The following is a 25,253-nucleotide window of genomic DNA, read 5'->3' as shown; positions in this document are numbered from 1 at the left end:
AAGTTAGCTGATGGTGTCTATTATGGCTTCTCGCACACACCTTCCCAGACAGAGGAGTCTAGGAGGCCTGAAAGAACAGAAGAGATGACCACTCAGGGAGAGAATAACTACTTCCAGCAGCTAAGACACACAGCTCAGCTACAGCTCAGTCCAAGGGAAACCCACTTGCTGTAACCTTCCTTGCTCCCATTAGTGATGTAAATTCTGGAATTGCCTAGTTGGCTGTCAAGTCTCCAAGCCTCACAGAACTGAGAAAGATGCAAGAGAAATCAAGTTACACATTTCCAAAACAAGTCAGAGCAATGCTTCTATGCATACAATCCTCTTCCCAACATTTTCATGCTTTGTTTTCCACCAGGTAAGGGCTAATCTCAGGGAAGATTTCCGTGAACATCACTATTTCACACCCAATGGTCTTCCACCAGTACTGATCCTCTCATATTTCCAGACAATCCTCTATTCCCTGCCATCCTCCTTACAGAGTCAAACACCACATGGTCCAGGAGTCTGACACATTTTCAGCATTACACAGACTATCTTGAAATGCAGCCAGCTGCACCCACCCAAGCTCTAACTCTGTCTGCAGCCTACCACAGTGTTCTGTCTATGGCAAGCAGGATCAACAATGGCTTTCTCTTCAGGGAGTCTGCATGTGTCTGCATTGCCACCTAGAGGATTGCTGCCACACTCCAGTCCACTCTGTAGCTTACAAACAGTATCTAAAGGACAGGACAAATGGTTTTATATTTTAACAGCAGCAGGGCAAAACTGCACACTAATAGCAGCATGGCTTTTTTTACCAAGACAGTAACAGAGAAAGAAAAAAAATGCCTCAAACCAAAGGGTCCCCACAGGCACGATGAAAGGATAATAGGGTGAGATGAAAGGATAATAGTCTGTGACAAAAGGAAAAACCTGTTACCACTGAGATTTTTGTTATCATTTGCTTTGTCTAATGACAGGGGTACAATTTTACTCCCCTTGATCTAAACCAAATCTATCCTGCTAAGAGAACAGTATCATTGATCACAGAATCAATATTCTTCTACAAAGATTTTCTGTTTCATGCAATGGGAATTCTGGCCTCTCACATTCCTGCCCCCCTTCTATTCCAAATTATTAAGAAGTGACACACCAGTGCAACTATTTCACTTTAATTTTTGCCTATTTATCTTCTAAAACTTGCTGAATTACTTGGAGAACAAACAGGACAAATATCCATACTATCTACTGCAACAGCTTGAACCTTATAATGTATACAGGTTTGCAAAAAACTAGCAATATCTACATCACAATCTAGTTACTATGCACAGCAATGAGGACTTCCAGGTGCATCTCAGATAATGAAAGGCACAAAGGTAGTGAAGTGTTGAACAGCTAGCTAAGAGGCAATGAGTTTAGGAAAAGACTTTCATGTCATATGCTAGGAGTATCCTTCCCTCTGATTTTATTCCCCCTAATGAAAATACTGTATGTATCAGGGCATAGGTCTGATCTCATGCTAGTGTCCATAGCTTCACTTGAGGAAAAAAAAAAACAAACCGCTGCAATGCTATCCAAAGAGAAGCTTCACGGCATTAAGGAGAACCTCACGCTGGAATACTGACTATATGGGAGGGACGAGGGAAGAGGAAGGAAGAAAAACATCAGCAAACTACAAGTGCTAAATAAGCATGCCTGATTAGCTTCAATTTTAAAACATCTACAATGTAGCAAATAATCAAATTTCTAAACACATATGGATGTCGTAGAGTAATACACAGAGAAACTATTTTAATTCTTGTCATGTTTCAACAGATTTGCCTTTATCATGCTGATTATGATTTCCAAGCAACAGAGGAACATACCATAAAGCTATATTTGGTTATGTAACAGATGATAACACGTTGTGGCTTTTAAAAATGAAAGCAGACTAATTCAGGTGCTTGCAACTTACTGCTGAAATATAAAGCAGTTACATAACTTATAATCAAGGTTGAGCCAGGACACTATCTACTAATAACCTAATTCATGGTAAGAAAGACACAAGTTCCTGAATGTGACTTGTTGGTTGATTGTCACAAGCCACAGTGACATCCTTGGAGACTTCTATACTCCGTGTAACTGCAGCATAAGCAGCTGAAGAACAAGAGATAAGAGATGGGTTCATTTTTACAGATCAATCCATCCCATGGTGATTTCGTGCTTTCAAAGATTAACTGTGTTGTACAGACATAATTCTTCAGTTAGAAGCAGTAGGAAATAGAATATTTAAAAAATGCAAGTTTTGTGGGGGATTTTTGGTTTTTTTTTTGTTTTAGAAAAACATCTTGCTTGACAGTTTGTATTTTGGTACTAACTTCAACTGCAGTTTCATGTAAAACAAAAGTATGGCTTCAATAATCTAAATAAAGAGGTTTAAACTAAAATGACAAGTCATCTTCTTAGTCCCACTCATTGGCACCACAGCAACACAGTGAGTTTTGGACTCCACTATGCCACACAAGTCAAAAATAATATTGGAACATGCAGAAGGTGAAATTACCTGTCCTGTAACTGGATCCAAAAAAAAAAAAAAAAAACAAAAACAAACCAGCTGAAAACCCTGGAACATACAATGGACTTAGGGCATCATTTTGCATTATTGTTAAACAGAGTAAATGGCTATTTGCCACCCTCTCCTGTCCACTATCGTCCCCCTGCTGCTCTCTCTCATCGTTTCTCTTCCATCATAACTGATGCATATTTGACACCTGAGAAGCGTATTTAGAAATATACACCAGCAGCAAGCTAATCTTACCATTACAATAAACAGTAATACTTTTCTGTGGACTTAGCAGTCTGTGCCAACATGTTCCATAATTAGAGAAACTCCAGTACATGCGAGGAAAAGGGGAGCTTCCAGTGGCAGCTGAAGCTGGATCAGGTTAGTTGTGCTGTGAAACCGCACTCAAATCATGCTGAAGTCAAGTTGCATTTGATCTAAAACCACATCTAAACACTGCCATCTCTGAGCAATACGAATTTAATTAAAAACAATTTTTTAATGTGGGCGTGGTTAAAAGGCAGCTATTGCTCAAAAAGTCTTAAAACAAAAATACGACTTACTGATCAGAGTCATAATAATCCATGCACCTCTTCTTATTATTATAAGCTGCAACTCGGAAGGGTACAATTTCCAGTGCTCGGAGGCCTGGAGCCATTGTCAACACTTTGGCACCATGGGTTGGTTCATACAGATCTTTGCCAGTGTCAGGGTGTGGCATCCCTGCTGGATCTCGCCCTACAATATAGAAGTTAGCTCCTGCAACCATCCGTGATCTACAGTGCCACTGAACCTAGAACAGAGACAGCGAAAACAGTTAATAGAAGAAAACGGTCAAAGTATGACCCTTAAAATATGCATGCATTGCATAATTACCACTTCTTCCCTAATCAGACATGATTTTTTACTATGGAGCCACAACAAAACAAAGAATCAAATACGTGAATCACCGCCAAACTTACAGCTAAGACATACTATTCTCCTATTTGATTTGCACATTAAGATAGTTTAAAAGTTACTTTAGCACAGTGTTTGGAACAGTACAATCAGGGCAAGAGAGATGAGCTCATCCATTTCTTAGCTCAGGTCTTCCTGATGTCATCGGTCTCCATCCCTTTCATTTTATAGAAAAAGATTAATGCAAAAGCAACCGCTTTGGGCAGTTTAGTGGGATCTAGCCACATTTCACTCTATTTTAACCACAGTATTTTCTCTAAAAAGACATCCTGACCAATATAGCTGCCAAACATCTCATCGGAAGAAAGACAAGATAGACTACTTAAACATGTTCATGAGTGAGCTAATCAACCTATCTACACGTTAAAAGAGAAAAATTGCCCATGCTCAGCATTTTCACCTGGTGCATGTGGCAAGGATGAAGTTCAAGACAGGGCTTCAACATTTAGTCTGTGTCAATATTAAGACCCAAAGGACATATAAACTAGGTACATACTGCACAAAAATGCTTGGAACAGGCTTTCAAAGCACTAAGACTGCCTATTTACACCACAAGCTTCCAGGATGAAAACTGACAAAGCAACTCTAGCTTTGGTAAATATTTAGTCACTTTTCCCTGACCATTTCAAAATAATTTGATTCTAACACATCTATATGAACTGGGGAGGAACCAATGTCAAAATCAGAAAATCTAGCTTTACTGAATTTTGGCTTGGATGCACCAACTCCCTTCCACCTAATATTTGAGGTATTGTAAATATTGGCAAACAGCTTTCCTACGTTACTTCACTGTACCTTTCAAAATGAGTGGTTTCATAACTAATAACTTGATTTTCACTTTTTTCTGTATAGCTCCAAGTACAATTTCCTTATACCTGCCAAAGGATACTCAGAGAAGAGTTTAAAAAACCAGCAAGTATATAACAGTAGTTTCTCCTATGTGTAGCCTTACCTTCACACAAAACTAAAGGGCCTACCCAGTAACTACATAGCATAAAATAGCTTCACCAGTTGAACAGTAAAAACATCTGTCAAGCACTAAAGGGAAAAAAACAGAAGGGGAGGCAGGAGGGGAAAAAACCCTACAAATCATAGGACAAAAGTTGCTGCCACTGCCTTGTAGTAAATGGGCAACGTGATGGATGCATTTTTTTTAATGGAAGGAAAATGTATCTACCTACTGCAAATCTTTACATAAAACAAAATCAGTGTTTCGTGTTTTAGTGATTGTGCATGCTGTTCTATGTTAATAAGCTTTAGGCAAGAAACTCAAAAGTGATTTCTCAAAGTAGTAACTGTTAGTTCTACATTAGCTCTATAACTAATCGCTACAGAAACCATTCAAGGAGGAAGCTTTGCAGTCAATATGGACGGAGTTCTGTAAATCAGTAGTCAGATAGTTAAATTAGGAACCAGCAGGAGTTGTGAGGGTATCACTGGTGTCAGTTTTCATCTTGACCACAGCCAGGCATTACACATGACGGATTCCACTGCTATTCAAGCATATGAAGTGCTATGGAAGCATCTGAATCCTGATAGCTATGCTAATAATTTTAATATTTATGTTACAAGCACAGACTGGGCCATACACATGGAATTCCAGCATACCACATCAACTAGCAGAATATTTTCTGAAACTATTCTAGCATACTTAAGAAATTTAAGTTTCATGTTGTCATTTGGGTAACAGCAAGTAAGAACTCCATTTTGAGTAAGTGAAACTATTTGACTAAGACAATTTAGAACAACGTAAACCACTTGACTGAGACATAAAACTAGCAGCTCTTGTCCCATTTCTGTACACCTATACTACTTCAGTACATATTTATTTTCCTAAGCAGGTTAACTTATTGCATTTTGGTACAGAATTTTCCCTTATAGAACTGTTTCTTTTCTTCCAAGGTAATTATCAGGAAAGTTAAAAATACAAAAATGCTAAATAGATGCTTATGAAACACATCTGTTAAAATCTTTACAGACTGGAAGGCCACACCCGTCCTGTAGATTACCATACTAATGGATGCTTGTTGTTTTGTAAAGCACTTGTGCTTCAGAAACAAATCTGGTACCAATCTCTCTTAAATGACCTATGGAAAATGATGAAAGGAAGAGTCTCTTTTATTACTTGGCTACAAACATGATTGTCAGGCTCCAGTCTGAGGTCACTGGAAATGGCATATAGGTTAGGAGAAAACTCTCATTCTGTTCAGAATAAGGACTGTGGGTTTTGTTCCTCCTCATAGGCTCATAAATTCAAGAGTGAAGTAGGAGATTTCTGTTAATTCTCACAAAAGGTTTATGGGAACAGTACAGTATTCCCTACAGTAACTCACTTACATGCCTCAACTAGATCTGGTCTTCATTTTTTCTCTGGACTGAAAGGCAGTGCAAGCTCTGATCAGTCAACTGGCCATCAGAAAATAAGCAACACCTGTCTAATTTAATTCGGCTGGTGAGAGCTCCTATCTATGAAAAAACTGCCACAGAGTTAACCTCTTGAGCCTGGTCAGAATTTCAACTTCCTGTGACTTACGGAGAGGAAAGGAAAAAGAAAAAAAAATAGAAAAAAGACAAAAAAAAGTAATGAGATGGAGAACCAATATTCCCTAAAGGAACTGCCCTCAAATGAGAGTGTTTATTCTCTCTACTGATTCCCACAAACCTCTAGGGATTCCAACCCAAGACCTGGCTTCTAAATAAAGTGTAGCCAAATAATTACTTCATACAAAAGCCTTGAAGCAATTCTCTCCAAATTAAGTTTGCCAAAAAATAAGCAAAAGTTTGGTTGGTTTGTTTTTTTTTCTTTTCTAATTTGTGTATAGCCCTCCAACATACAAACATTTTGCTTAACAGTCATAAAACTTATCTTAACATTCAGGACAACTATTTGGTATGTTAACAGATCTTATGATTCCTTCTGAAAAAGACTGTAAAAAAGGAGGAATGATTAATTCTTTATCATACCCTTACAACTGTAAGGAAAGGAGCATATAAACCCAATATTGTCTCCCACCATTTCCAGAAAAATCCTCCAATACGGAAGTTTCTTCATAGAATGTTTTGGCTGATGACAGAGGAAGCCTTTGAGTCTAGTTTCCCAAGTAAAATTAGTTTCCTCTCTCCATTAAAAAAACCATAATGCACAAACCTCAGGTGTAACATGAAATCCTTCAGTGCACTATCAAAGGGGTTTGGTTTTGTTTTATACTCTTCCTGTGTTTACCTCAGTTGGTCCAGCATACATCATGGGGGAAGGGAATATAGCCACCACTGTTGTTTCTGGATTCAAGACTCCCTCCTCCAGTACTGCAGCATGTTGCTTCATGCGCCACATGAGAGGAACATCATCCTCCTTTGTCCAGCCTCCAAGTGGATGCAAGAGTAAAACTGGGCGCCGGTAGCCACGTTCCAAAAGCTGCTTATGAGTATCCTGCATTAAAAGAGCATGCCCATTGTGCACTGGGTTGCGTAACTGGAATGCAAAGACAGCATCTATGGAGAAAAACCAGACAAAAGATATAAGGAAAGCAAGTTCTTTTATCAGGAGTTGTACAACCATAGGAAAATCTTCACACAGTACAATCTTTCCTCTGAACTCTACTGAACAAGTATAAAAGCAGTAGTCACAGGTCATTAAAGGATTATGAATTCTTATAAAATCATTATACTCAATAAGCAAAATTAATAAAAAACAACCATACTAAAAAACCCAGAAATCAGTTTCCTTCATTTTTAAGATTTCTACAGAATTACTTTAGTTTTTCCAATAGCTACAATCTTCTCTTTGGATGTTTCACTTGCATGAACATATAATATAAGGTCAAATTCTAAGAGGAAATCAAACTATGCTACCTGTCTTAAAGGCTCAACATATCATCAGGAGAACACATGGACATGTTTGCAACAAAACAAAAGGGGATTTAATGTGCTTTAATAAGTTTCCTGCACCTAAACAGCTTAATAGAGTTTACTCAGAGTAAGAACAAAGCAAGGCTAATTGCTATTCCAAAGTATGACAAACCCTTCAATGAAAAACCCTGAAACAACCCAGATTTCTCCCTTCTGCAAATCAAGATAAACTAAGGTACCCTGTAAGATACCAAAATCACCATAACTGAGAGGTTTCCCAAGAAGGAACCAATGAAATCTAGAGAACAGGTTTTTTTCAGGTATCAAAAAATTTATTTAGGGGCTAGCTAAAACAAAGACTGGTATCTCAAACCCGGAGATCCTGGAAATACTGACTACACTGAAAAAAGACAGGAGCTCAGGACCAATCTCAGTTCGCATTCTTGACGTTAATCCCTTCCTTCACACTTAGAGGCACTTAGCATCTGCCTACCGGTCGCTGCCACAAAGAAGGCAGCATGATTGTTCTCTGCTTTATGCCATTACTCAGCCTCTTATTTATCTGCCTAATACAACTGCTTTAGTGAGAAAAACTGTTTTATTTCTTCCACAATATAAAACTAGCAGTTAGCTCACAATTTTTAACTGTGATACATTCCACTTTGCACCAGTCTGCTTGCAATTACTGTCATAAGCTTTGCTCCCCAGAAGCAGCATGGAACAGACTTAAAAATAAAACAGCATTAAAACTCAGCATTCAACCGTACCTGATACAGTTTTAGCCGAACCTTATAATTTTTAAGTCACATTCTACCACGTTTTAACATGACCTTTTCCTGCATTAGTAACCCGTCTAGTGTGCACAGAAAGATAAAATTCAGAACTTCAGGCATTACCAGCTTCTCTTCTGTATTTAGGCAATGCAATGCCTGAGATCATAACAATACCAGTAAAAGCCAAAGAATGCCACCTAAAAGAGCATTCAAGATCTTCATCCTTGAAACAGTTCTAGCCCCTGTGGTATTGAGGCAATAGGCATTTGGATAAAATTTTGCAGGAAGAAACAGAACAAGAAAAATTTAGTCACCAGCATTCATTTCCTTGAATTTCTGCCTTAATTCAGCTGGAGTGAGACGGTATTGATCAAGTCCATCATTCCAATAAATACGATCAAGAACCTGTAGATCTCCACCTACAAGCCAGTTCCCTTGCTCCATAACCATCTAAGAAAAGAAAGGAAAATCATTTTTAGGATTTGTTGTCAGCTTCTCCTGAGCATTGCCATGGGGACACAGCTTTATCAAGGGAAGAGTTCCAGGTTAATCTTATTTGTCAGTCTCAAGTCAAGCATCAATTTAAAAAAAAAAACAACCAAAAAACCAAAAATCACTGGAACATAATCCAGAAATGTTATACCATGGTGCAGAAGAGTTGCACAAATCTGCAGTAGGCATATGCCTTTCATTCAAAATAAAGGATTTTTTTAATATAGAGAAATGCAAGTAGCCAGTATTCTTAACCAACGTTATTATATCACAAAAAGAGATAGTGACTGGAAAGCCTAATATATTAAGTACAATGAGGTTGCACATTTATAATTGTTGGTCAAAGCAAATGCAGTTCCAGTATCACCCTGCAGTTTACAAGATTATGGTCAGCAACAAAATAACAAATAAACCAGTTCTGATTAACTACACACCCAATTTAATTTACAAATAAAATCAGAATCTTTGAAGTAGAATAGCTTTTGGATTTGTTTCACTGTAGCACTTTACCAAGGCAACATATATTGTACACTCACTAGAATTCTTTTGATATCTTCAAATATCAATCACCTCGCTGTCAAAAAATAATTATAGCAAGCTGCTTAACATACCTTAGCAACGGCTATAGCATTCACTCAGAAATTGTGAACTTCTGAGAATGCATTTGCTTTTGAAGATGGAACCACAAAAAACTTCCAAGTTTCTGATAATTTTTTAGCCTTATTAATTTAAAAGATCTATGTTATTACATTAAAATGTAATTGAAAGGTGACAGCAAATGTTGATATAACATCAGACATTACATACTAAACCCACAAGACAAGATATTAAAATTAACAGTGGATTTTTCAATTTATTTTTCCTTTGAGATACAGGACCTGCTGGAATTAAACGATGTTACAGTCACCACCCACTTCCCATAGAAAATGCTACACTTTGACATCTTACCAAGGTGGGGGTAAGGTGTGATAAAGAAATGAAGATGAGAAAACTGCACTACAATAACCCAAAGATTTCTGATTGATTTAGAAGGGCCACCAGATTCATGTCCTGCCATGATACTATTATGCACACATTCATATCCTGTCATGATACTACTGTACACTCCAGTACAGACATAAGAACATAGTTACTCATCTTCTATGTTAGTTTCAGCCATGTCATTCTGTAATTGCTAATGCATTATAACAAGTCATTCAAATCTTGTCTGCAGGAGATCATCTTAGAATTTCTTAAATTTGTCTTAAGTTTTCAATAAAGGGCTAATCTTACGTTCATCAGCACAGAACACAGCAAGGGCTTTGAAAATCTTCCAGAATACTCTTTATTTGTGTCTAGCAGGAGATGTCCTTTTTCAGATATGTTCCCAAATACAACTTCATCAGTAAAAGAATGTCATTAATAAAAAAAAAACATGATTGCACATTAATAAAGAAGTAAAAAAAATCCATAATTTTCACATATGTATAACTATTAGTCATACAGATGCTTTTAGAACAAATCAAAGACTTTCCCTTTTTAAGAGCAAGCTCATAATTTGAGATTTGTTTGATTTCTTTTTATCTGAGTCATAGTTGTTAACAAAGAGATACTATAGAGACAAATGGGCAAAACACATATTTTGGCTCTGCAGAGCAAAGATGCAACATCTACATCAGCTTGCAAAACCAAACACAGCATTGCAGTGAGTATTAGACTATTTCAGTACAATTAGACTATTTCAGTATGACATACGCTTAAGGTCAAGACAATAAAACATACTGAACACAATGGGTGGAAAATAACTCCCCAGACACTAAATAATGAATTCTCCAGGAATGGGGCCTATTCCAAAAGCATCTAAACCAGGCAGTTCTCACGTACTCCACATGCAGACAGAATAGAAGTCATCTTGCCTTCACAATGTGTATATCTGCTGATTAAGGAGCTTTGATGATCCATCTGGCTACACAGAGGGATGCGTTTCCTAGGCACACTAGAGAGTAAAGATCCCTCTTCTGTAGCACACATCCTACAGTACACTTTAAATTCATTTCATGTGTACATATTGACATTAGATTTTCATACTAAGTGCAGACTATTCAACAGCTGCATAGAACAAAAAAAAATCACCTTTGTTTCTGCTCAAATGTTTTAATTAGTACTCAAAGTAGTTTTGCTGTTGAACTAACACTAGTCACACACATCAGCTTCACTTAATTTGCAGCTCTACAAACAGTACAGCTAATAGGACTAGATTTTCAACTCTTAAACACACACCTTGATATAGGGATGCTCCTTGCATGTCGTTCCCCATTGCCTAGCACAGCGTTCCTCTTTTCTGTGCTCATAGAATTCAGGATTACGGAGAATGGCCACACGGCGACCTTCATACACCAGTGCAATTGCTGTACACCCGTCCAGTCTTTCTTTGTCCTCTTGAGTAGCCGTTAGCACTATTGGCACTGACAGGTTAATAACTCCCCCTGCAGAGTGAGGGGTGGGGGGAAAAAAAGCCCTTATCCTTAGTAATGGTCTTCAATGATTTATGAAAATCTACCCTCCTAGCAAACTACAGTCCAGGCTGTATGTGTATCACACAACAGATAGTTCAGGTACTTATTTTAACAGGGGTTAAAAGCAACTTTGAGAATTAACTCTTGCGTAAGATACATGTGCTATAAAATTGTGCAAGCACTGAGGTTTGAAAAAGACCAAAGGCAGTACTGAAAATACCAAGTGCTTATAGCTGCACACAAGTATTTAGACTGTGAAGATACTACTTTTTTGGGATCTCAGATGAATATCTTGTTCAAGAAGCTATAGAGTAAGCAGAAATACACAACTGACATTTTTTCAACAGATGATCTAAAATATGAGGCAAGATTTCTACTGTAGTGAATAATGAGTAAAAAAGAAAGAGTATTCTCAGTAGCTGTACTTTCAGTCCGTAAGAAAAGTTCAATGCGATAGAAGCAGCCAAATGTACCAAAGTAGTCGGCATATATAATTCAAGTATTTCAGAAGGTAACTTTTGCTGTTTACTTAAAACCATATTCAGATTTAAGCATATATATTTCAGAAAAAGCTGTTGAGTCAGGCAGACATTTTGCACAGTTTGTTCAGCTGAAAGCTTACCAGCTACTTTACTTCTAATATTAAACCAATGTATCTGAATTTTAAGTTTATGTGTGGTCTGCATTTTTAAGCATTTACTTCACTGCTAGATGCTGGAAGCCTTGTTTTTCTTGACTACAGGAGTGAGATTTGAGAAACCCAATGGAGTAAATACTGTAAGTCTAATGCAAAGGCTTGAATTCTAATGAGCACACACTTGCTAGAAGAGTGCAAAACTTTCAGGTGGTCTCTAGGAGAAAAGTCATGGGCCCCTTGAAGTTTATGGAGTTTTTGCTATTGGTTTTAGTGAGGACAAGACTCTAAATAAGGCTGATTTCCCTGTTATTTGAGCAATTCATTTTTTATAACCTTGTCTCAATTTTACCTTAAGTGTGCGAGGAAGTTAAAAATTATGAAGATAGGTTAAAAGTTTAGGAGAAAAACATAATGCAAAATGAAAAGCATGCTGCACATGTTCTCCTAAGTTCAGTCTTAGTGCTCAGAGTTACTTTCAAAGCAGCTAGGTCATAAAATTGAGCTTGGCAACAGTCACAAAGGTGATTTGCCACCCCTAACTTAATTATTAAAAAAATAATTTTGCTTTGCAAACAAGTAAATAAATATTTCAAACTGGGAAGGGATCTCAAACCTCTTATAAAAATTTTGTCAGTGATCAATAATAAATATATAATATCTTTGACATCAGTCTTCAGCCACTGTACAAATGAGAAACTGAGGCAAGGTAATGGAGTGAGTTTATTAAGTCACAGATGAGCACAGTGTCAGCTTAAGACTATTTCAGATAATTTAAGCTTTAAAGTGAGGATATCAACACACCGGCACTGATTTCCATAATGTAGAAGTCAGTCAGAATGAACGTTACATTTAGATCCCAAAGGATGAGATGCATTGGAGGTATTAAACAATTTCCCTCTCTTCAAAGTCAAAATTCTGGAAAACAACTGCTGCTGTAAGACTCCAGAACTAAGCTATCAAGCAGGGCGGAAACTTTCAGGATGTTGTTTTGATCCAACTGTTGTCACTGCTTCAAGTAGCAAAGGAGCTTTAAGGCAATCACATTTTTCTAAAAAGGTTCTCATATGTAAATGTTGCAGTAGATTTCTAAAAGGAGGAAATACGGTAGCATCTAGAGGAACATGACTATTCTATTCAAGCTTAGGACTGAAAATTGTTTCCATTAATATGTTATTTGTTATTTTTCATTACTCATTTTCTGCAGCATACATGAGGTACTAAAAATGATTGCAAGAGGAGTTTAAAAACTTGTAATATTGCCATATCAGAAACACTCACCTATGCAAGGTCTTAAATGCCTTACAAAAACTCTGATTTACAGAAGACTACAGGGCAGAATAAGAAGCTACAAGCTATTTTAGCAGTTGAATGCATAGCATGGCATCTGCACAGTACATTTCACCTGGATGGACACACAGAAGGCAAGTAGAATGAAAACAAAACTAGCAGTCCAAAACAATACTGCATACTTTAGATACTCCAAAATAACAGGGTGGCATTATGTTGCCTAGGATAGTATCCAAGAGACTTACAGAAAGCGGAACTAGAAAATGTAAAAGGGACAACAGATGTCTGGATCATAGAGTTGAAAGACAAGTGACTTTTTTTTTTTCCCTCTGCTATTTGGTCTCCAGCAAGAGAAGAGTAATGCAGAAGGAAGTTGGGAGACAGGAACTTTTACTACCCCTCTTTGATATAGAGAGTGCAAAAGAATCTAAAAGGCTGGAGTGAAACACAGCCTTCAAAGAAGAATAAATGAAAAATGACCGAGGATCACAATCAAATTCCAAAACCTAAGGATGTTTTCACTTGTTGACTACCTTAACTAATGCTTGCTTTTAGCCAATTGGTAATGCAAAATAAAATATATTCGTTTAAATCATCACAGGATAATTACTAAGTCATAGTAATTCAATTACACGTGACGTTTGTCCATACTCAAGCCACCTCCCCAAATTCTGATTTCATACTTGCAAGAGCTCCCGCGCTCAAGTCAGTTTGTTGTCCTTTCCTTCATTACTGTTATGGAACAAATCTTTTGGCACACAGAGCTAAAGAGCAATTAACTTGAAATTATGAATTCTAAAATGAATTTCACAGACTCCCAGGTTGGAAGGGACCTCAGGGATCACCTAGTCCAACCTTTCTGGGAAGAGCACAGTCTAGACACGATGGCCCAGCACCCTGTCCAGGCAACTCTTGAAGGTGTCCAATGTGGCCGAGTCAACCGCTTCCCTGGGGAGATTGTTCCAACAGTTGACTGTCCTCACTGTGAAAAATTTCTTCCAAACAAATTAGAAATGTGGATTTTAGGTTTAAATTATTTTCAAAACTGAAGACATTTCAGAAATATAATTTGTAAAGGCAAAAAGACAAGACCTTCAAACTCTAACGTGATGGTAGGTAATAAAAGAATAAAACCATCAAGTTTTAAATTGATGATTATATCCTACTCTCTTACCCCAGGTTGTGTACAAGCCTGATAATGTGTTACCACACCGCCACTAAGAAGCAAAGCATCAGCAATATTTTAGAAGTAGGATTAGTTTTCTCAGTTTTACAAATGGTAAGTTTTACCCTACCATCGAGGAGACAGTCAAAGTGAAGGCACTGTAGGTATTCTCTCTCTCTCATAAAGCCATTCAGGGGTGTTGCCCAACCTTCTGCTAGCACTTGCACCCACTGCATATCCACCTTGTGAAGAAATGGAGAAATAGACTTAGAGCTGATAAAAGTTATGGCTTAATGACTGACATCAGGTATTAATCATAATAGATCATGATTTACCAAAAAAATGCAGGACAGTATAAATGGAAGATTTCTCAGTATTACAGTGTTTAATCACAAAGAATTCAAAGTTTCTACAAGAAAGAAAAAAGGAACAACTTGTTTCTCACTGTTCGTATTTTTGACTGTTTTTCAGTCCTTACACTAGATTAAATTTCCATGTCTTAAACAAAAAAACACAACAGCAAACTTTATTTGTAAATGTTTGATAAAGTTCAACTTAACAGAATTAGTGAGTCCCACTTGCATTTATTTTTTAACAGAGCAAGATAACAGAGGGAAACAGACAGAGAGAAACAACACATGCAATTACCACAAAAATATCAGAATTATGAAGGTGAATATTAAGAGGTACAATCTTAAAAGATATTAGAAAAATTTTATTGCAGAAACAAGTGAGACAATCCACAAGTAAAATTCTTTTGGGCCTAGTACTTATTTTAGTTTAAGAGGTATCAGCTTACAGGGAATTTCCTTCCTTAGCACTTAAACAGTCACACTATGTCTTAGTGTGTGGCCTCTATTATTTCTGCATGTGCATTACTAAGACTTGGTCAAGTCTCTGACAACAACAGGCTTTGCTTGTGCAAGTCTCTCTTGCAAAGAGCATGAGTAATTTTATTACACTGTTTAATTTATGCTGAGGCAAGTACAGCACACATTTTCTTCCCAAGCTTATGTTATATACTTCCTTGATATTTAAAAAACCACTGGTTGGGGGTGGAGGGGGAAAGGATCTGTTTTTCTAGATAGGGAACAATTTGGGCTGGGACACTACAGAAATTGAATAATGGTGACCTTAAATATTTATTCCTCATCAAAGCAATAAACAGTTTTACAGTCAAGTCCCTCACTGCAGATGCTCAGCTCTGAGCTTAGTCATCTCCTAGATCAAACATTTACCTTTAAGTTCTAGTCATACTGTCAATAAGCCAGTGAAAAAACTCATGCATTGTATCTGTGTTTAAGCCTACTTCTTCAGAAAGAGAACAGGTAGAACAGAAACATGGCCAGAAGTAGTTTTGTCTTAATTTATCTTAGTTGGAAATTAATGCATTTAACCAAAATAAGAATGGAGTTGATTGAGTTGATCCAGGCTTTTCCACATCCTCTGCTGGAAGCCAGAAAAGTATTATGAATATTTTCTAACCGGGGGGAGGGGGGGGGCAGCAGGGAAACAACCCAAACTATGATCATCTCTCTGTAGACTCAAGTTTGTGACTGTTTGAGCCTGGTATATAAAGTTACCAATGAGGAGAATCAAAAAGGAGAAACCGATTTCCTTCATATTTCTAGGTCATTAAAATTCAAAAGAAAATTGTTTGCATAAGTAAAATAAAAAAGCTAAGTTAATAATTCTTCTAGAAACAAATACTCATACAAGACATGCCAGGCATGGTTTAGTCCCTGGATGGGGGCGGGGGGATGGAGGCATGGGAGGAAGTCCCAGTAAATTTAATATCCAGGCTTGGGATAAACTAAGTAATGCTATACTAGACATTATTTATGAAATTACAAAGATTTAATTGTTATCTCTAGTAAGTGATCAAAGAAAACACAGATACTATGATTCATCTCAAGAGAACAGGGAGAAAGTCTACTGAGAAACATTCTGTAACCAGTACATCTATTTTGACTGTATCTACTTCTGCTGAGATTGGACTGTCTTTCAACTTCAGTAATGAGACAACTGAACACAAAATACCTTATTTATTTCCAAGGTTAACAGAGACTCAGCATCAGTTTTGGCCAACTGTAGCTTGTTTTCTGGCACATAAAGCTCTTTCACCTCATAAGAGGCATCCACTGGTACAATGTCCTGCACAAAAGGAATAAAGAGAAGTTAATGTTTGCTCAGAATGCTTCTTGGACACTAAACACATGGTCAGGAAGTAAAATTCTAATGTTTAATTACCCTGTAGCAAGAGTTTATTCACAAAGCAATTTTTACTCATTTAAAAAACAGCACGGTTCCAAGATTACAATACATTGCTAGCAAAGCGTGCTGGTTTTGGCTGGGATAGAGTTAATCAGCTGGCCTGAGTAACTGAAGTGAAACATTCTGACAAGACATTTTTTTCTAAACCTTAAGTACCTCATATAAAATTTACCTAATAAATATTTAGCTATTGAATTAAGTGCAGTTTTTATGACTCCTTAACGCCTGCATTATCTACAGCAGAAAGGAAGGCTATGCTTTTATACTTGCTAAAGAAGTAAAAAAGCTTTAGAAATGGAACATTTATAAATTTAAGTCATTCACTATACAACCTACATTAGAAGTGGTAACATGGAGGTAAAAAAAAAATCTCTTTCTCAACTAAAAGTGATTAATACAGAAGTAGAAACTAAGTGTATTACCCACAGCTAATGACATAACATCAGTGTCCTAATCCATATCCTAACGCTTAGAACATTTAAATCTTTGAGGCCATCTGTGCATGTAAATATGCGATCAACTGAAATCTAGTTTTATAAGCAGAATACCACAAAATATAATTTTTTAATTTGAAAACATTCAGTTTTCCTCCATGCATTTTAAACGAGACACTCTCACTCCACGATGCTCAAAACTCAAGACCTTAAACTTCTCATAAGAGATTTATATAAGGATAAAAGCATAACTAAATAGAAAGGGAGAAGGCCATCATGATAAAACTTTAAAGAGTCTCCTCTGACAAAGGATGGTGTAAAATGTCAAAACCCAGTCAAATGTTCTAGTGATATTCAGTAGCAAAAAATCGGTGAAAAGCAGCTGACAGTTCTTCTTAAAACAGGTTTTTCAGAGTTGTAGAAACTTTTGTAAAGTAATGCTTTACTTTTTGAGGGAAAAAAGCTCACCATTACAGCAAAGTACACACAGACCCATAACAAGAATAATGAAATTATCTTTATTTTTCCAGTATATGCAGCCCAGAGTAAACAGGTATGCATGTACGTCCTAGTTTCAGCTGGAATAGAGCTAATTTTCTTCCTGGCAGCTGGCATAGTGCTGTGTCTTGGATTTAGGATGAGAATAATGTTGATAACACACTGATGTTTTAGTTGTTGCTAAGTAGTGCTTATACTAGGTCAAGGACTTTTCAGCTTTCCATGCTCTGCCAGGTACACAAGAAACTGGGAGGGGGCACAGCCAGAACAGCTGACCTCAGCTGGCCGAAGGGATATTCCATGCCATATGCCGTCATGCTCAGTATGTAAGCTGTGGGGGAGTTGGCCAAGGCTGTCAACCTTGCCTTGGGAACTGGCTGGGCATTGGTCGGTGGGTGGTGAGCAACTGCATTGTACATCACTTATTTTGTATATGCTTTTATCACTACTACTACTACTACTACTACTATTATTATTATTGTTGTTATTATTGTTATTATTATTACTTTCCCTCCCCTTTCTGTCCTATTAGACTGTCTTTATGACCCATGAATTTTACTTTTTTTTTTTTTTCTCCCCGATTGTCTCCCCAGTCCCACTGGGGGTGTGTGTGAGCAAACGGCTGTGCGGTGTTGAGATGCCTGCTGGGTTAAACCACAACACTAGGAAACTCAAAGTTTGTCCAAGCATTTTAAAGCATTTATCAGACATTAGGCACTACCTCCATGGAAAGTAAAACAAAGGAAGTGGGATGATGAAAGCAAGTAGGAGATAAAAAGAGTAAAAAGGCATGGCGAGTCTCACTGGCTGTTGCATTATTCGTATCTCCGAAGACAAATAAAAGGAAAACAAATTAAACTAGCACTTAGAAATTGTGTTTTATAAGCTCAGTCCATTATACATCAGACATCATTTGGGAAGCTGGTTTTATGAGACAGTAAGTTAGGCAAAACCTGCCTTCTGTTTTCTTTTCTATTTTTCTTACTTGCTGCAAAGAACAGCAGACCTTACTAGCAAAGTATAATGAGAGTACACATTATATTGCTTCACAGAAGATGCCCCTCTGGACCCTAGTTCATTACCATGCTAGAATGTCCTAATTTTACAAACCATCAAAAGCTTAAAATAAATGTGGCTATTAAAAAGGTGTCTTCAAATATCATCCTGTTTTTAGTGTCCCACTAATTGGTAAAACAATGGAGAAAAAGGTTTCACGATGCAGTTTCTGTCAACAACCTACTTCATTATACAGATGTAAACAGCCTGAAGACAGTTCTAGAAACACTGAGTCAGACATTTAAAGAATTTGTAGGATTAGTAAACCTGGACCCCCTGCAGACATAAAAATGGTATTTAAAACATTATCTTAGATTTAAAAAAAAAAAAAACAACGCCACACACAACACCACAAAAAAAAAACCAACCAGCAGTAAGAGGAATCCACAGGTCCTTAAATTGTATGAATTCTAGGAAAATGCTAGGCTAGCAAGCCCTCTAGTGACCGCTTTAAGGTAGTAACTTTACTCAAAGGTTCATTCTACCAGAAGAGAAGTTACACACTATTCCTCAACATATACTATTTCTCAATGCATTCATATAAATAATGGAAAACAACAAAAAAAAAAACTACATGCTTCATGGCAATGCGTCTCCTTGGACTGCAGTGGTAGGTTCTTTGCTGATGCTGTCTAACGTCCTCAACAGTCTGTAAGGAAAGGGCCTTCAGGCAGTTTTCTGGTAGATGGTCATTCACAAGTGACATCCAATTTACATTACTGAATGACCACTCTTACAGGTTCATATTAACTGAGGTGTGAGGCCACTGAATTATTTATACATGGAAAAAAACCAGCAGAAGTATCTGCTTAACTATGATAATCACCGAAGTTTTAGTACCTACAGCTTGCAGTTTGTCAGTATTTTAAGTACAGGGAAAACTAAAAAGTGCAATGACAGCCATGGTCTTAACAGAGAGAGGTATGACTTTCTGGACTGAGGGCCTCTTCTCCACCTGTCAGTTGTGCTGTATCAAGTTTTAAATTCACTTGAGTTACAGAAGCACTCCTCTTATGCCTACGAGAGGAATTTCTGACTCCAGCCATTCACCGCTGCGTAAAGATGCCCTTTGCACATTTGATTTAGTCAAAATAAGTCGTGTTTAGCTTAAATAGTACATCTATATCAACCTAAATAATTTTGACCGAAAACATCTAGGAAATATTCATACACACCTATCAGTCAGCAAATCTAACTGGATGACTGCTGCCTAACCAGTCTCAATTAACATAGAATAGCTTGCTTTCCTAAGCATAATAACAAAAAATCAATGTTTTATTGATGTGGGAATTACAGAAGTTGAATACCAAGGCATTTTTTTTAAAGTTATGTTTAAAAGCTTATCACAGAATCACAGAATGTAGGGGCTGGATCATGTCGTCTAACCCATCTCCTTGAAAAGGTGTACCTAGAGCAGGGTGTACAGGACTGTGTCCTGGTGGGTTTTGAATATATACAGAGAAGGAGACTCCACAACCTCCCTGGGCAGCCTGTTCCACTGCTCTGTCACCCTCACAGTAAAGAAGTTTTTCTCATGTTTAGTGGAACTTCCTGTGTTCCAACTTGTGCCCATTGCCCCTTGCCCTGTCTTTGGGTACCACTGAAAAGAGTCTGGCCCCATCCTCTTGACACACACCCTTTCCATATTTATAAGGTTTGATAAGATCCCCCCCCTCAGCCTTCTCTTCTCCAGGCTGAACAAACCCAGGTCTCTCAGCCTTTTCTTGTAAGAGAGATGCTCCAGTCCCCTGATCGTCTTTGTAGCTCTCCGCTGGACTCTCTCCAGCAGTTCCCAGTCTTTCTTGAACTGGGGAGCCAAGAACTGGATGCAGTACTCCATGTGTGGCCTCACTAGAGTGGAGTAGAGGGGGAGGATAAGCTCCCTCAACCTGCTGGCCACACTCCTTTTAATGCACCCCAGGATACCATTGGCCTTCTTGGCCACAAGGGCATGTTGTTGGCTTGTGGTCAGCTTGCTGTCCATCAGCATTCCCAGGTCCTTCTCAACAGAGCTGCTTTCCAGCAGGTGAACCCTCAACCTGTACTGGTGCATGGGCTTGCTCCTCCCCACATACAGGACCTTACACTTGCCCTTGTTGAACTTCATTAGATTCCCCTTGGCCCCGCTCTCCAGCCCGTCCTGGTCTCGCCGAATGGCAGCACAGCCTTCTGCTGTATCAGCCATTCCTCCCAGTTTTGTATCATACTGGTTTCTGCTCCCTCTGGTTTACATCTTTACTATTGTGTGTTTAAATCTTCACTTTAACAGTGTAAAACTAATAGTATAATCTTGCAGATCCTTTACACAGAGTATTTATTTTTCCCCAGCTTCTCACACGAAGTAACTATTAGCGTTACCACAGAATCATGGAGGGGTCTCTGGGCATCATCTAGTTCAGCCACCTTCTCAAAACTGGTCCCAGTACAGCAGGCTGATCAGGAACTTGGCCAATCAAGTGTTTAATATCTCCAAGGATGGAGCGTCCACAAACTCTCAGGGTAACTTGTTCTAATATTTTATCATCTTTTTAGTGAAAGGGTTTTTCCCCCTATGCCTAATTTGAATTGCCTATGTTTCATCTCATGTCTGTTGCCCCTCATCCTACCCTTGTGCACCTCTGAGAGAAGTCTTCATCAGTCTACACCCTCCCATTGGGATGCTGGAAACAGCAATAAGACCTCCTTTAGCCTTCTCTTCTACAGACTGCACAAGTCCAGTTCCCCTTAGCTATGGCAATGTGTACCAGCCCCTGACCATCTTGGTGGCCTTCCACTCAACTCACTCTGGTATATCAATGTCTGTCTTCTACTGGGTGAGGGAGAAGGGCACAAACCTGAACACGACATCCAGATAAGGTCTCAGAAGTGCCACATAAAATAGCAGAATTCCTTCTCTCAACTTGCTGGCTATGCCCTTGCTATTACTGTACAGTATAGAGTTGGCCTTCTTGGCTGCATGGGCATGTGCTTTCATAACACTGACGAGCGTTTTATAACGCTGAACAATTTATTTCAGTTCTCTTGTATCCGTCTCATGTCTTAGGAAGAGCAATACTTCATTTACTTATCAAAAAGGTCAGTTATTCCACACAATGTCAGCATATACGTTAACATCATTGTCCTGTATTTCATACAAATGCTTACTTCCAGCATTATAAACCATTTATAAAGTCCCCATGGTCTTCACTTCATTTTATGAATCCCAGCTAGTCCCATCCAATCACTTTTTGCTGTGGATGTTTGGTTTGAACACTGTGTCTAAACAAACAACAGTTGTATTTGTACAAATTTTCTGCTGATACAATTTTGAAAGCAGAAGGAGACAGGAAACAGTTTCATGTAAAATAATGATTCAGTGCCCTGCTAGCAGCTGGGTATAACCATTGTGTCAAATATACTCTACTGAGTGCCTAATTTACAGTTAAAAAATGAAAAAGTGGGCTGAACGCCTGTAATGCCTGCTCTACATGAATGTTGCAGATATTAAAAATACTAGGTGTCCATGTTTGCGAGTTTCCTAATTCAAAAAAAATACTGAAATATGTTTTGGAGCCTGCTGTAATTCATTTTGATGACCGAGGCGATCACACAGAATATTCTTTATTACCAGATTTTTGATCAGTGAATGAGGAACTAGACAAGATTGAGAACTTTGCTCCAAAGAGGATCATTGTATTGTTACAGTGATAGCTGCAGCATAATTTGAGGTAAAAAAAAAAAAAGGCACACCAAAACCTCAGACGTACCAAACAGCAGAATTGATTTCTACATATTTTCCAGGAACTACCAGCCTAAAGCTTCACATCTTAAAAAAAGCAAAGAAAAAAAAAAGCAAAAAAAGAGAGAGACTGACCTTATAAACCACCACAACAACCCTCCCTAACTTCTACTCTGCTCCAAAATACATAATTTTAATACAGTTACAGGGAATTGTGTGAATATAGCTGGGAAATCAGTACTGTAAGATACCATGAGGACTACTTTCCCAAATACAAGTACAATAAGCAGCTTAGATAAGAACTTGGCTGTAACTGTTGGGAGGTGGGTGAGAGATGGAAGAAGGGATGGAAAACTTATACATACACTCACAGTGGATAGATCTAAATAGTGTAAGTAGTGCAGAATCAGATTCCAATTTGGGGGGTAGTATTCGCAGAGCTGCCATAAGTTGATGTCTCTAAGAATGGGACTTTTACACAAAGGTAAAGTTACCTACTGAAATGCAACACTCTCCTTGCATGCTTTTGCACTTTCTTAACAGTAAAGGTGGCATTCCTGAGCTATAGCTTCTTCAGGAAATATTTTCCAGGCTAAATATTGAACTTATTCCATAGTAAGGATATATGAACTTTGTGCAATGGGCTAGATCAGCTATATTTGTTGACAGGAAAAACAAGGAAGAAAACAAATAAATCTTTCCAGCCAAACACCCACACTAGGCTTGTCTGACTCCATTGGAAAATAACAGCAGATCAAAAGCCAAATTTATCAAGCTTAAAAGCCACAGAAGCCTTTCCAACTGGGGAAGGGAAAAAAAAAAAAGCATGCAAGCACTGATTTGTATAGTAATGAAAGCAGCTGCGTGGGGCAGGGGAGTGACTTTTCACATGACGCAGACTCAGTAGCTTTAGAAGATACTTACTTGTCAGTACCTTGCATTCTAGGTCCCCAAAAAGAACTCTGAAGTATCTAGTATCTACTGCATTTACATGCAAAGAAGCCAAACCAGGTGACCCTCAAAACCAAGTTATACCACACAAGAACTTTCCAGATTCAGCAGCTGCTTATTCCTCCTATTGCTGTGTGGTTACTTCCCTTTTTTTCCATAAAGGATTGAACATGTTTTTAGAAAAGACCTGATAAATTTGTTTCAGAGTTCTTTTCAATTACAAAAAATGATAAGAACTAAGTAATTCCACAACCTATAAAAACATTTCAAATTCTTGTTTAATAAATGTGTATCTGCCTCTAACAAAAGGCACATTTTATTCAGTTCCAGCTGTCTTCTCTTTATTGCCATTATTGTCTGAATTAGTATAAAAACAGTCCCTGAAATTCAAGGATTAACAATACTTTGAGCAGACCTCTTTCCAAAGTTTTTCACAGCTATTGAAACAAAACAAACATCACAAATTATTTTTAATGCTGCTGGCCTGCGGTCTTTTTCTTTACTACTCATAATGGATTATTAAAGAGGAACCTAGACATGGGTTGTTCCAACTAAAGGAAACCTACAGATATTATATTCTCAAGATATCACTGTATTAATATGGCCTGAGAACAGGACATACCTGTTCAGCCATGCCTTGGTTTCACTGTCTCTATTTAAAGTAAGCAACCGCTAAGATATCTTGGCATTTATGATACTGTTGTCCACAAAGGAAAAAAAAACAACCTAGCAGTAGAATGTGCCTTAAGCAAAGGACAGAGCAAAGCTGACTGGGCAGGAGCCAGCATTCAGCACTGTGTACCAAGTGTACTAATGCAAGACTTTGGAGATCACCATCTTGGCACACGTGACATTGGTTTCTACAATTATAGAGCATACTGAACTACTCTTCTGAGCAGGAGGCACAGGGCCTCCCACAGTCAGGAACTGCCACCTCCTGTAGGTAGGACTCCTACACAGCACTCATTTTTTTCTTCCAAAAAAATATTCAGATGAGCATTAGGGTAAAAATCCAGAATTCTGCTGTGGTTTTCTGCCCTGACTTACCTCCTGAGCAACCCTAAGCAAGCAGTGACCTATTAACAGAGTTCTCTTGAAAATTTACGTACAAGAGACTAAATCTCTCCAGAGCTGTTCTGGCACAGAAGGTTAAAATTAACTCTATGCTGGCTACATGCTGAGGTGTTTTGCTTGAAGCAACTTCAACACCTGGTGGAGCTTTACTCAAGCTGCTGCCAACACCCTCAACTTCCAGAACATCCATGTCAAAAATAACATGAATAATTGTCTGCTAGAGTACCTAAATTAAAATAATTGTCTGAAATATCATCCCACTACCCACTGACTATAGATAAGAATGTAAGGCAACATTTCTTCTACATGAAGATTAGCAAATTCTGGGGGTATTGTTTCAAGAGAATAAAACCATCTCATGGCTGCCTTCACTTTTAGTGAGTTTTGGGGTTGGGGTTTTTGTCTGTTTTGTTTTCTGTGAGTGGGTGTTGCGGTTTTTTTGTTTCTTTGTGGGTTGTTTGGTTTGGCTTTGGGGGTGGGTTTTGTTTGGTTTGGGGTTTTTTGGGGGTGGGGTGGGGGGAGGTTTGGGGGATTTTGTTTTAGGTTGGGTAAAGAGCTGAATCCACTTATCAGACAACAGGAGGAGGCCCAGAGGCTTCAAAAGGGATGGTGTAAATCGCAGGCAATAGAGACTTACCTTTTCAGGAGCTATGAACCATTAACTCAACTCAGCCATGTCAAGAAGATTCCTAAACTGGTCATTACACAATTGCAGGACCACTTTTACTAGTGCAAGAAAACTGGTGGAAACAAGGGAGACCAGACACAACCACAGCAGCCCTTATTTAAACCAGCTCAAATTACTGTGTAATGTATCTTCACATCTGCAGTATATATTAATTTGTACGCTATGGAGACAAAGTGAAAAATTTCAGACTCTTACAAATGCTAGCAACTAATTTTAAAGGTGGCATCCATCATTGGCTCTGTAACAACTGAGACAGCCTTCTCTCCCTTCCAGTTATCAGTTGTGATAATATAAATTAATTTTCCACTTGTCCAAATCTTATTTCACTTCAAGGTCATGTTGTAATGTTTAGGTTTAAAAAGGAAACACACAATAGGACAA

The 25,253-nt window shown here is 38.1% G+C and overlaps 1 protein-coding gene across 1 annotated transcript in view; it reads right to left on the bottom strand.

Moving 5' to 3' along the window:
• Positions 1 to 25,253, bottom strand: part of PAPSS1 (3'-phosphoadenosine 5'-phosphosulfate synthase 1) — a 45,802-nt gene that overhangs the window by 7,611 nt on the left and 12,938 nt on the right. Inside the window, exons 6-11 of the mRNA XM_075090701.1 lie at positions 16,220 to 16,333; positions 14,310 to 14,421; positions 10,855 to 11,060; positions 8,418 to 8,553; positions 6,705 to 6,973; positions 3,088 to 3,317 (exon numbers count right to left, since the gene is read on the bottom strand). Coding sequence (XP_074946802.1) covers positions 3,088 to 3,317; positions 6,705 to 6,973; positions 8,418 to 8,553; positions 10,855 to 11,060; positions 14,310 to 14,421; positions 16,220 to 16,333 — 1,067 coding nt within the window. The remainder of the gene's footprint in view (positions 1 to 3,087; positions 3,318 to 6,704; positions 6,974 to 8,417; positions 8,554 to 10,854; positions 11,061 to 14,309; positions 14,422 to 16,219; positions 16,334 to 25,253) is intronic.

Source organism: Phalacrocorax aristotelis, chromosome 4 (assembly GCF_949628215.1).
Source record: "Phalacrocorax aristotelis chromosome 4, bGulAri2.1, whole genome shotgun sequence".
Lineage (NCBI taxonomy): Eukaryota > Metazoa > Chordata > Aves > Suliformes > Phalacrocoracidae > Phalacrocorax > Phalacrocorax aristotelis.
Note: the sequence above shows the minus strand (reverse complement) of the source record. Positions and strands in the feature narration are given on the sequence as shown.